Source organism: Phocoena sinus, chromosome 16 (assembly GCF_008692025.1).
Source record: "Phocoena sinus isolate mPhoSin1 chromosome 16, mPhoSin1.pri, whole genome shotgun sequence".
In the NCBI taxonomy this organism is placed as follows: domain Eukaryota; kingdom Metazoa; phylum Chordata; class Mammalia; order Artiodactyla; family Phocoenidae; genus Phocoena; species Phocoena sinus.
The window spans coordinates 22991904-23004931 of record NC_045778.1 but is presented as its reverse complement, the minus strand read 5'-3'; the positions used below and the strand labels follow the sequence as shown (position 1 = coordinate 23004931).

At 57.0% G+C, this 13028-nt stretch overlaps 1 protein-coding gene across 3 annotated transcripts; it reads left to right on the top strand.

Moving 5' to 3' along the window:
- The first annotated feature begins 213 nt into the window (after positions 1-213).
- On the top strand, positions 214-12060 carry TBATA (thymus, brain and testes associated). Of its 3 annotated transcripts, XM_032608480.1 has the most exons (10): positions 214-260; positions 1517-1752; positions 3701-3856; positions 4741-4820; positions 5573-5581; positions 5982-6158; positions 8103-8184; positions 8997-9141; positions 10717-10769; positions 11823-12047. In XM_032608480.1, the coding sequence occupies exons 1-10, from the start codon at positions 214-216 to the stop codon at positions 11906-11908; spliced, it is 1071 nt and encodes a 356-aa protein (XP_032464371.1). In that variant the 3' UTR covers positions 11909-12047. The 3 variants fall into 3 exon arrangements, with proteins under 3 accessions (XP_032464371.1, XP_032464369.1, XP_032464370.1); XM_032608478.1 differs by lacking the exon at positions 5573-5581 and having other exon boundaries at positions 4741-4826; XM_032608479.1 differs by lacking the exons at positions 214-260; positions 5573-5581 and adding an exon at positions 1072-1235 and having other exon boundaries at positions 5985-6158; positions 11823-12060.
- Positions 12061-13028: the final 968 nt, after the last annotated feature.

The following is a 13028-nucleotide window of genomic DNA, read 5'->3' as shown; positions in this document are numbered from 1 at the left end:
ATATCTGCAAGAGTTTCTCTGGGGTATATTTCTGGGAGAGGAATTGCTGGGTGATATGGCATGCAAATGTTCAATTTTATAAGATATTGCCAATTTTTTCCCCTAAAGTCTGTTCCGGTTTACACTCCTACTACCAGTCAACAAGAGTTCCTGTTATCCGTCTTCAACACTAGTATTAAATTCACCGGTCCTTACTCTGTTAGAGGCCCTACAATGGCTACGGAAGTGAGGACCCAATTGGCAGAGCATCCACTGACGAGGTAAGGTCCCAAATGCCTTCCCTGCTGACCAAGGAGGTGGAGGGGGCCGGGGTGGGCGGAAGACAAAGGAACTCAACAAACTGAGGGTCCAAGTGGAGATCACCTTCCACTGCCATCAGCCAGGCCCCCAGTGGGTTCTCAGGCCTGAGTTAGCAAAGTCACAAGCAGGGCCCCTCCTACGTAGGGAGAGAGTCACAGGCAGGGGTCAGGAGCACAGAAATTCCAGGGGTTTTCAGGGGCTGACTTCTGTTAGTTGGGGGTAGCGGAGGCCAGCTAACAGTGACTTTCAGAGAAGGTTTGCTTTATTTCTTTAAGTCCCAGACCCCTTAGAGGCGAATCGAGGACGGAACAGGAAACTCAGGGGCCTGGTCAGCAAGATCCGCAGAGGTTCCTGGGGCAAAACGCCTTGCTTAGCATATCCAGAGTCCATCTATACACCTCCAGAAGGACTCCCTTCAGCCAGGACCACCAGAAGGGAAAGCAGACAGTGAGCAGGCAGGTGGTCCCACCAGGCCCCTGGCGGACAGCAGCCCACCTTAGGATCCTCGCTGGACCTACTCCATCGCCTCCTCCGGGGGCAGAAGCACAGCGTCCTCAGGAGAGGGAAGGGGTGCGGGTGGAGGACAGAGAACCTGAGACACTTGTCTCCAGCGAAGCGAAGCAAGAGCTTGAGGCTTCCCTGCAGCGACGCAGCCCTGACAGCCGCCCTGTCACCTCTGCATCTCCCAGGAGGGGCCCCCACGGGACAAGGACTCGCTGGCCTAGTCTGGCCTTGGCGCCAGCTTCGGCCCCTGGACGCTGAGTCTGGGCCAAAACTGCCCCTGAGGGCAAGGGGGGAGGGTGACAGCCTATAGCTGGCTTCTCTTGGGCTGCCAACTGTTTGGCTTGGGGAGAGGCCCATGCTAGGGTCAGCCCCCTGGCCCTGGAGGTGTATATAATGTACCTTTGCTCCAGTCCAGGTATTTGGATGAGTAGGTGGGTCTATGGCTTCTCTTTCTGGCTTTAGAAATGGTTTCTGAGAGAAAACTGGGGTCCTGGCTCCCTGCTCAGGCAACTTAGGAAGACAGAAGGGTCCCTGCGGCCGGATGGCATGGCTGGGAAAGGACCCTGGGGGAGGCTCAGCTTTGGTGTCACGGGGGTGGCGGTGAAATCCCAGAAACCAGACTTCAGAGCATCTCAGGGATGGATTCCAATAAGCTCAGGTGGGCACCGCTGCCGGGGGGCTCCATTTGCTTCTCCCTGACCCTCTCCTTCAGGCCAAGGACTGAGCCAAAACCCGAGAAGAAGTCAGGGTGCAGGCCAAGGAGCCACGCGGACGGCGGGCCACAGAAAGAACTGATGATCCCAGGGATTGTGGATTTCAAGCTGATCCGAGAGGCACTGAGGACCTCCAAGCCCCAAACTCCCGGTGCCCACCGCTTCGGCCACCTCAGCCATCACTCCTTCTTCTCCCGGCACCACCCCCATCCCCAGCACGTGACCCACATCCAAGGTAGGGCTGGGGCAGGCCAGAGCCTGGCCGGAGGTGGGGACAGGGGAGGGCGTGCTGGAAAGGGAGGACCCAGCCCGCGCTTGGCCGAGCCAAGACACGACCTGAGACAGGGGCAGGGTGCGGGGGTCCAAGGGCAGACTGCCTAGCCCTACGGGATTTACGTCATTGCCGATTCTCCCATTTTACAAATCAGAGAAAGGGATGAATGTTCTCCTGCAGAGCTGCATTCTCTTGTCTAACTCAGGCCATTTCATCCACTCAGCTATTCATCCACCAAATATCTAATGAGTGTGAACTATGGGTCAAGCAGTGTTTTAGGTCCTGGGGTTATGAGAGTGAGCGAGACAGACAGTGCCTGCCCTCACGGAGCCGACTCTTTGGTGGGAAAGAATAGGAAATAGATAAGGTGTCAGATGTGGTAAGTGCCAAGGCTATACGGGGAGGCCTGACCAACAGCATGACATTTGAGCAAAGGATAAAGGAAGACAGGGCATGACCCGTGTGGATCTCAGGGGGAAGAGTGTCCCAGGCAGAGGGAACAGCAAGGACAGAGGCCCTGAGGCAAGAGCAGCCTGGCTCTGTTGGAGAAACAGCAAGGAAGTCAGTGTGGCTGGAGCAGAGTCAGGAGGGGAGAGAAAGGAGATGCATCAGAGAGGCAGCTGGGCCCACAACGCGTGGGCCTTGGAGCTCACCGTGGTCACCCTTCAGCCATGTCACTGAGTCAGGTGGGAGCCACTGGAAGGTTGAGAGCAAAGAGGTAGCAGAAGGGATCTACTGGCTTCTGAATGGATGGTGGCTTGGACCGGGGAGGTAGCAGTGGAGGAGTAGTGTCCCTGCTCGAGAGATATACAGAAGGTAAGGCCAACGGGATTTGCTGATAGATTCAAAACAGAGTACGAGACGGGAGAGGAGGCAGCCTGACTCCCAGGTGTTTGGCCTGAGTAACTGGAAAACTGGAGTTGCACTGGCTGAGACGGGGAAGCCCACAGAAGGGGCCAGTGGAGGGTGGGGACGGTCAGGGGTTCAGTCTGGGACGTGGGAGATGCAACATGTGCGATGCCTCTTAGAAGTCCGAGAGGAGGTATCGAGTAGGCAGTCAGGTCCATCTGGGGCAGAGATGCCAACGTGAGAGCCGCTCAGATGGGGGTGGTATTTGAAGTGACGTGCTGGATGGGATCATCAGGGGACCATGTAGATGCGGGGGAGGAGAACCTGGCATGAGCCTGGGGACCCCAAGGCTGAGGGGTTGAGGAGATGAAGAAGAAGCAGTAGCCGGGCGGCTGGTGAGCCAGGAGGACCCAGGAGAATGAGGGGTCCTGGCACCAAAGGAAAGTGTTCGGGAAGACAGAGTGAGCACCCTTGGTACGTCCTAACCAGGCTGTTCCCCAAAGCTTAACTAATGATGCTATAACATCACACAAACCTTAGACTGGAGGGTCCTCACGTGTAAATGTCTCTTACCACCTCCAGGCTGCCACGCACTCAGCCCTGGAAGCCTGACAGATGGCATGAAGTTTTATCCAGAGGGTCTCGCTCCCTGTGATTTGAGCCCAGGCCCCTCTCGTCACAAACTGTGGCTTAATGCCCCCGTCCCCACATCCTCTTCTTTAAGCTGCCTGCCTCTGTGCTCACACCTGCACTTCACTGCCCTGTCGTAGAACACCGAAAGGACCCCAGGACTAGGGTCTCAGGAAGCCAGGGTTCCTGTCTTACCTCTGCCTGACTCACTGCGTGACCCTGAGCACATCCTTTCGCTGCCATTCTAAGTGTCCCCAGGGGTAAGGTCACAGTGGTTACAGAGGCCCTCCCAGCTCTCGCCATCTCTGGGCTTGTGGTTACTGGAGGAAGTGGGCCAAGTGCAGCCCCTGCTCACCAGCCTCCTCCCAGCCCCCCGGAGTTCTTGGGGTCCACTCAGGCCCCCCTTCGCACAGCCTCTATCCCTTCACAGATCTCACCGGGAAGCCTGTCTGTGTTGTCAGGGACGAGTTCTCTCTGGCCGCCTCACGTCAAGCCGCACTCTTACCCCGCTCTCTGATCGGGATGCCCACCATCTCGGTCCCCATTGGAGACCCGCAGTCCAATCGGGATCCCTGGCTTTCTTCTGGTGGGTACTTGGGCCACAACCCCTCTACCTTGGGGTTATACGTGTGCCTGGCTTGGGTGGGTGCCTGAGAAAGAAAGGGCCATTGCTCTTAGGTCAGTGGGGTCTGGTGGGGAACCCCAGTGTTTTCCTTGTTTCCTCAGGCAGCTGCATTTGCATTACTCCCCAACCCCAGGTCCTCAGAAATGCACCCCTGCTTGGCTTTGATGTGTCTGAGGAGTCATGACAAGCAGATTTGGGCAACAGTCATGTGACTTACAGCTCTAGCCAGGAACAGTGTTGGAAACACTGTATTTCGTAACCTGCGTACTCAGGCACCAGCCAATCAGAACAGTCAGCCATAGATAGTGCATTGGGGGGCGGAGGGGGAGGGCAGCATTTCAGAGGCCTCTGCTCTGCCAAGCCTTTCCCTTTCCCTTAAGGGCGGGAGGACCCTGGGGAAGGGGCAGAGGGGCTTGGAAGGCTTGCTGCAGTGCTCGTTACCAACCTCGCCAGGAGTCACTCAGTATTTTAGTAACTGCCACAGCATATCGACTGAATCTCTGTCCTGGCTTTGGGCTCCTAAAAGAGGCAAAGCTAGACTAAATCACAAACATTTTGGTACATGTAGCCAAATGTTCTCCAGTATCTCCCAGTAAAGCCACAGGCTAGGACACCAATATCAGTAGCCACCATACCCACCAACCCACCAGTGGTGTGATTCCTACTCCTTCCCTCAAGGGCACCACCTCCCCGGTGAAACTACCCTTCCCTTGAAGATGCAGGGCAGAAAGACGGGGAGAAGAGGAGGCTCTTCCACCTACAGTCCTCCCCACATCCAGTGTACAGGGAGGGCAAGGAGGAGAGCCCCAGGTATCAGTTGGCCGGATCTCGTCCCCTCCTTCCAGAGGCCTGGAAGAAGGAGTTGAAAGACCTGGCTTCCCGGGTGGCCATCTTCACCAAGGAGAATGCACTGAAGAGCAAGGAGGTGGGTGCAGAACAAAGCAGCTGCCTGAGAAGAGATGAGATGGACTCACTCCTTTGTAACTAAATCCCTCCCACGTGGCTTCCAGGAGATCAGTGTAGAGCGAGCCTTCCTGAGAGGCGCTACTGTTGGCACAGGGGAAGGGGCCCATGAATTCAACCCAAGGGAGAGGGTCCCAGTGAGGGTTCAGAGGACAGAACGTACCAGGTGGAGAAATCCAAGAAGGGCTCATAGTTTAGAAGCGGATGGGGAGAGGCGTGCCTAGTGGAAGCACACAGCATAAAGGCTCACAAGCTGGAAAATGCAGGGCATCTTTAGAGACCAGAGGGCTGAGGAACAGGGTACCAGTGGGCAGCAGTGAGGGAGAAGGTGGGAGAAGGGCTGACTTTGGACGTAGGCAAGATCAGCTTGTTTCTCATTTCTGAACTTAGTTTCGTGTCTAATCTGAGAAGGGGTGGAAAATCCCTGAAGAATTACAGACAGAATGGGGGTGGCCTCCCAGGTGCTATTTGCTGATAAACCAATAAGGACAAGTGGGAGGCAGCTTGAAGGTGATTGAAATTGGTCCTAGGACAGGCCCGGAACTTTGTGGCTGAGTCTGGTCCCGCCCTTGTCTTGGGCAACAGAGTTCTCGTCCCTGCTCTGCAGCTAACTCACTGTGACACTCAGGGCAACTCAGCTAAGCTGTCTGGGTCTCCGTTTTCTTATCTTTAAAATGGGGAGAAGGATACTACCAGTCTTAACTGGAGTTCCAGGGGCAGGAGGTGCTAGGCCTTGTGCCCACAGGCCTGGCTCAGGAAGGTTTCCCAGGGCAAAGAAAGGATGGCAAGCTGTGGGGGACAGTATCCTACACCAAGGCAGGATGCTGTTTTCAAATCTCTGATGGGCTGGGGGGAGGGGCATGGGGAGGGCCTACCCAAGAAGAAGTACAAGGACCACCCGAGAACCATGGCGGGGAGCCAACATTCAATGAAATTCCAGCAGGAAGAGCAATAGCTATAATGGAAGGGCCACCCCACTGGCAAGAGGGGTCTAGGACAGGGTCGGGCTGGCCTGGGTGATATCCTGGGTCCCTGGCCTCCTCCTCTTCTTTTCCCCCTTGTCCCCTCTGCTTTCTCCTCTTTCTCCCTCTCCGCCAAGAGTCTCTGGCTGCTTTTTTCCCAGCAGAAGGAGGAGCCTCAGCGGGAGAAGGGGGCAAAGTACTCAGCAGAGACTGGTAGGCTCATCCCTGCTTCCACCCGGGCCATGGCCCGCTGCCACTCCCGCCAGGGCGTACGAAACCACTGTGCGAGCACAGATGGAGGAGACCAGACCTTCATCCTACAGGATCAGGAGTTGCTGGTGAGGTGCTGGGAAGGTTGGGGGCTGTGGACCCTACAGAGGCCCTAGTCTGAGGGCAGAGAACATGGTGGTACCTGCTCCCAGGCTCACAGGGATCCAACTAGGACCCTTGCAAACTGCTTTCAAGCCTGGCTTCTCCCAGGGAGCCTTGCACCTGAGACCATAAGGCTCAAAAACCCCAGACCTGGGAGTCAGGAGCCTGGATTCCAATCCCCAGCTGCCTCTAGCTTTCTGTCTGAGCCTTTCCCTCTCTAAGTCCTTTTCACTCTCGGGACCTTAGCTCCATGATTTAGCCAAACTGGGAGCACGGACACGTTGTCACAAGGTCTGGTCCAGCTGTGGCACCTGACGTGTTAGCGAAGGGAGCCATGGCGGTGGAATGAGAAGCCTGGAGGTGGAGGCCCTGCCTGGCGTGTCCTCACCACGCCCAGCCTGCTGCCCCCCCGCAGCCTGCAAGGCTGGTCACAGCCACCTCCCCAAACCCTGGAGCCGTCTGGTCTGTGCGGCAGCGAAGCATAAAGTCCCCTCCTCCGTGTTCGAGTGTCCCATGGGGGCCTGAGAGGCACGCGGGAGTCGTGCTGGTGGGCGAGGCAGTGCGAGTCTCTGTTCAAAGGTGCACACGTTCTCCAGCATCCTGACACCTTCCCTGTGACCAGTGCTTTAAAGCACGCAGTCCCCTTGGAGCCTTAAGACAGTTCAGGGAACAGATAGAGCAGACAGGACCCCATTCCACAGATGGGGAGGCTGAGGCCCTGCCGGGTGACAGCCCACGGCGCAGGTCCCCCGAGAGGGCGCAGCATAGCAGGGGCTAGAACACAGTGCTTTCTCCACCATAGGGCGGCCTCACCTTCCCTGGAAGTAGGTTCTCGGGTCCTGTGGGGAGGGGGCACAGGGCAGGTAAGTTGGGTGCGGAGAATGGAGAGGGACCCCGGGCAGATGGGGGCGGGGGTCACCTCAGGGGGCGGGTACCCGGGGGTGAGGGTGGGCAGCCTAGCAGTCGCAGGCCTGGGGAGAGGCCCGGCCCAGTTCCCGCTCTGCCAGGGATGAGGCAGACCTGCTGGGCACTGACAGCGCACCTTGGGTCCTGGGGAGACTGACCACCAAGCGCTGAGGGAACCCCACTTTCCTAAGACTCCGGGGGCTCTGCCTCCCCCCGTGGGCCCCAGCTCCACACAGGCACAGCCGCCAGCAGCAGCCTGGCCTAGGAAGCCCCCATCGCCCTTCCAAGACAGAGCTGGATCTCTTGCCAATGATCCCTGACCGGAGGACGCCGCAGGGAAAGGGCCCTGAAGTAGCAAAGATGCTGGAGGCTGAGAAGGCTGAGAAGGCGGCTGGGAGTGAAGAGCACAGGGCTCTGGGCGGGAAGGAGCCCCCGGCCGAGCAGGGCACAGAACCAGCTGACTCCGACCCTCAGGCCGCCCACAGGGATCACCCCACCTCTTTGCTAACATCTCCAATCTCTGAACTTGGGAACTTCAGGGAGGGGAGGCCCATGGGGTCCCTGAAATCCCCACACCAAGGACCCAAGCATTTGGGACTCGGTGCGTCTCTGAGGAGCTGACGGGCCAGCCCCGACCTTGCCTTCCCAGTGAGGGACTTTGGGGTACAACCAGCCCAAGTAGGGCTCAGGGACGAGGGGTCCAGGTGTCTGATTCTGAGGCTTTGTTCTGCCACAACAGCTCTGCGAGGTGTCGTCCTCTCTCGAGGCCTCAGATGCCTGCCTCATCTGCCCAGTAGGGAGGTTAAGAATCTTCCTCCAGGGCTGTAGGCAGAGAACGCTTTCTACAAAGTGTAAAGTCCCATGCGGAGGGGAGGCAGGGACCGTCGTGGGGACACGTCTAGCCAAGCAAGGGCTCTGGGAGACCACTTCGCGGGGGAGGCAGCTGTGCAGCCAGCTACGTGCTGTCCAGCCAAGCTGACCCAGGCCTGTCGTCCTGCCCACAGATCCTGGAGCTGCTTTCTCAAATCCTGCAAACAGACTCCTTGAATACTATCCGGTTCTGGCTACTCTACGCGCCGCCCAAGGGTGAGGACACAGTCCCGGGCCCAGAACCTCGTCTGAGTTCAGACCGCTGAGGGCTGTGTCCACTGTTTCTGCAGGACTCAGGTGTCACTCGGCTCCCACCCCAGGGCCACACACGGGGGCCTCTCCTCCTTTTTTGGAGCCCCAAACTAATCTCTTCCAGCTAGACAACGTCACTGCTCCCCCCTCCACATTCCTCAGCAGGGTTTCCACGACCCTGCTCCTTAGGGGGGACCCCCTCCTCCACACTGACCGCAGGCCTCGGCCCCTGGGAGGGAGACATTCAAAGACCATACTTAGTGGACACGGCCTTTAATCCACCACCGTGGGAAATGCACACGCACAGAGATGCAAATACACGTACATAAGAGCACACACACACGTGCACATGGACACGTAAATGGACGTACATATACTCACTGGGGCGGTAGGTGGAGGGTGTATCTAAGTGGGAGGGTGAGGAGTGATGAGAGCCAGAGAGCTGACTGGACGGGAGAGTGGAGGAGGAGCGGGGGGGGGGAGGGCGGGTCCCCAGCAGGCTTCCCAGGGGGCCAGGGGCCGAGGTGGCAGGTGAACCAAGAACCAGGGACACTCGAGAGAGGTGTGGAAGGCCGAGGCATGCTGCACACACAGGGGCCAGAGAAGTGTGGCCTTCCCCACGGGCCCCCGAGGACAGAATGTGAGATGGTTAGAGAGAGGCGCCTGGGCCCACTGGGCAGAAGAGCTGGAGGCCCCGCTCCCTGACTTTCCCACCTAGTGGCAGGATGGGGGCCGAGGTCTTGCCCCTGAGGATTCTCCCCCGCTTGTGCTTACAGAGAAAGACATGGCACTAGGCCTCCTGCAGACAGCAGTGGCTCAGCTCCTTCCCCAGGCCCTAGTCTCCATCCCAGCAGAAAAACTCCTGAACCAGCTCCAGGAAATTCAAGAACCACTTCAAGACAGGCAACAGCTACCCTACAGGTGGGCTTCGCACCCCTCAGCTGCCCCTCTCCTCCCTAACATTCAGCCACCTGTCCTCCCAGGTGAGGCCAGGGGAGGCCAGAGGAGGGAGCCCGGTGCTGGCCAGAGCCTGGGCTGCCTAAGCCTGTCCTGGAGGAAGAGGCCCATGCTCTCCCCCGGAACCCCCAGTTCTACTTATGCGGCTTGAAAGCTTACTCTACCAGACCAGACTCCAGGGGCCAGCTGTGGGGATGCTAAGGGGTGACCTGTGTCACTTATAGCAAGACAGGGCTGGGTATGCCACATCTAGCTCTCCAGGAGCTCTTGGTCTTTGGGAAGACAAAGCAGAGAAGGAACGGTGACGCAAGGCAGGCAGAAGTACCTTTATTAAGTCCTCTGCATGGCTGGAGAGAAGGATTAATGATGAGCTGGGGAAAGGGAAGATGAGGGAAGTCCGCACACAGCAGGGGAGTGGGGCCTGAGTGTCAGCCATGGGACCAGCAATCCTGAGTGCCCACTATGTTTGCCTGACACCGCTGGGTGTTTAACACATTTCTAGTCCATACAGCCACCCACGGAGGCAGTATTACCTCCATTTTACAGATGAGAAAACTGAGGCTCAGGAACAGTTGAATGACAGCCCCAAATCACGCAGCTGGGCAGCAGAAAAGCTGGGGTTCAGACTTAGGCTTATCTGACTTCCAAGCCCAGCAGCGCTCAGATCCACCAGGGAGCTTACTGAAAAGGCAGATGCCTAGAGGTTGTCACACAGTAGGGTGGGGGTGAACGCGGATATGTGTATTTCCAACAGTCCCCTAAGTATGTCTGATAGCGCCTGGGGACACTGCTGGGATGGATAGGATTTGAACAAGCAAATGAGAGGGTGGGGAAAGTCAGGAGTGGAAGTCAGAAATGGGAAGTGTTAGGGAATGTTAAATTTGGGAGTGGCTGGAGCGCGGGTGGGTGGATTGGTGAGAAGGGGGCGGCGTGCCGTGCTGGCCTGGATGTGCTGAAGGTGTGGGTGCTCTGGCCCTGGACTTGGTTTTCTTTTCCACTTTGAGACCAGGGGTGGCACAGTGGTAAGGCAGCTTCACTGTGACCTTAGGCAAGCCACCTCCCATCTGTGAGCCTCTGTTTCACCTTCTCAAAACACCCTTTCCTGGAATCACAGGGAGGAAAAATTACATCGGGTGCATCAAAAGGCTTGCTGAGTGCAAAGCCAATACAAGATATGAATGTTATCCATGCTCATCAGTAATTCATTAGGGAAGCAGGGTTTCTGTCTTCTCCACTCACACAGGAAGGCTTCCCGTCTGCAGGGAAGCAGTAAGCCAAGGGAGGGCAGGTGCAGTGGCCTCCCTACAGGTCCTTACAGAAGGGCCTTGGTTCCCTGTGGCTACAGCGGGCGATGGAGTCACAGTTGTTGGGGTCCTGCTTGGGGTGGGGCCATCCCTGGACAGACACCTGCTGGCTCTCAGGAGGGGTGGGTCTTGCCTCTCCCTGGGGCACCTTCCCCACTTCCCTGCCCACCCTGCCACTCGGCTGGCTGCACGGCTCCAGCCTGACCTTCCCAGCCTCTCCTTGTGTTGGTTTTAGCCAATCCCTGAAGAAGACGAAGACGCCACCTCCATCAAAAAGCGAAAAACCAGGTAAGAGTCCACATAGCAGGTCACTGGGGGCTCAGAGAGGCCCACCATGGCTAGATTCCTCAGGGGATACAAGGACCCCCTGGAGATGAAGCCCTGCCCAAAGAAGTGGCTCGTTTCATCCATCCATCCATCCATACACTCATTCGTTCAGCAGATCCTTAATTAGTACCTAAGCGCTAGCTTCTGGGATCACTGGGGGAGAGTTTGGAGACGAGTTCCTGCTGCCGTGGAGCTTCATCCTAGGGAGAGGAGTGCAGACCGCAAAGACACCTGGGGCAGATGGGTGCCCTAAGGAAAATGACAGGGCGATGGCAGAATCAGGAGGACTGGTAGGGTGGGGAGAGGGCCCCTTGAGCCGAAAGGCAGGAAGGATCCCGCCCGCTCTGGGTCAAGGGAGAGCCTGCGAGCAGGGCTTCCACCCGCCAGGTGTGTTGGTGAAAGAGCAGGCAGGCCAGGGTGGCCGGAGCCTTGTGGGTTGGGGACAGTGGTAAGAAATGAGATAGGTGGGCAGAGCCGGCCTGTGGGAAAGGCCAGGCCTGTGGTCTCATAAAGAGAGCGTGGGGTTCACTGGAGGGTTGTCAGCAGGGTGTGGTGGGACCCCTCTGGCTGCTGTGTAGATAATGGACTGTGGGGTCCCAGAGGGGATGAAGGAGACCAGGGAGGAGGGGGTACCTTAGACCAGAGCGGGGGTGGGGGGGAGGGGAAGGAAGGTTGGAGGGGAGAGGAGAGGACAGGTATTCTCGATGTACACTGTTCTCCCCCACTAGACTGTAAAGGGTCCTGTGTGCCGGGCAGCGTGTCTGACACAGAGTAGGTACTGCTCAGACATCTGTGACCTGGATGTAGAAGAGGGTGGTGAGGCTGGGGGAAGGGAGCCAACCCCTCCCAGGTTGCCAGGAGAGCCCGAGCGGAAGCCTGGCCTCACCCAGGCACACACATATCCACCAGGGCCTGGCGGGGAGAAGGGGTCTCTCCAGATCTCCTGGGCAGCTCCCAGGTAGGGACCTGGCCCCTCACGCTCTCCTGCCTGCTGTGTTCCACCCCCTCCCCCAGAGAACCCTGGGAAAGCACAAGTTCTTCGCGTGCACTCCAGCCAGAACCCAGAAGAGAAGGCGGCAAAGCCAAAGGTAGAGCGTTGAGGAGTTCGCACCACTTTGCCCACCTTGCTCAAGAAGAGCCCCTGAGTTCAAAGATTCGGCCTGCACCTCCTCAACAGCAATACCGGTTTTCCTATCACATGGAGCCTATTAAAATACTGTCTTCCCCTTAAGAGGACAGTTCCGCCTTCCTACCAGGAGGTCTGTGCTTGGGTAGTTTGCTCCAGGAGGGGGGATGAGCTGTACCAAACCATCCTGACTCCCTTGGAGAAAGCCTCCCCATGTGGGGCTTCCCTGGTTCTGTTAGGTTCCAGAGAACTGAAGGGCAGGTGGTAGATGGGGCTCTGCTCATCCTTGAGCCAAGTCTCCCAGGGTTCTGGGTAGATAAGAGCAGAGGGTGGGAACTCACAGGCCACTTTACAATACTGATCCATACCAATTATTGAGTTCCTACCAGGCACTGAGGCAGGTACTAGCTAATTCATATAGAACACTATATGGATTGCTGTACATATTTTATATATGGTACTATGTTTGATGTTCCCCAAAGCTCTATGAGGTAGAGAATCCCTCCCATTCTATAGATGAATAAACTGAGTGAGGCTCAGAAAGGTGAATTAGCTTGTCCAAGGCCACACAGTAAGTGACAACCAGGACCCAAACGCAACATGTCTGGATCTAGAATCCCTGCTCCTACCTGCTGTACTCTGTTGCCTTACGAACAGCAACCCTCACCAAAAGTTGTGCTCACATTCCTGAAGAGCATATGGTTAGGAAAATGGTGGTTGGCAAGATCAAGAAGGACAGGGACATTATATAAATGTGACCCAGATGCAACTGGGGTGTCTCTATCCTTTAAGATATAGAGAAGACGGCTTTGACCCTCTGGGAAGTCCAGTGTCTTCCTTGAGATTTCTGCAAATTGCTTGGGATGGGGTGGGGAGGTCGGCATTGAGTATTTACAATTTCATGGTCACCTATGGCTCTGAGCTCCTACTTCTACTGACTTAGTTCAGTCCACGGATTGTGGCTCTACTCTATACTTCCAGCACTGCCCCCATTCCCCCACATCAATTCATATGATCCCTTTCACACAAAACTTGTGCACGGCAGGCTTCAATCAAGATCAGGGGCTTCCCTGGTGGCGCAGTGGTTGAGAGTC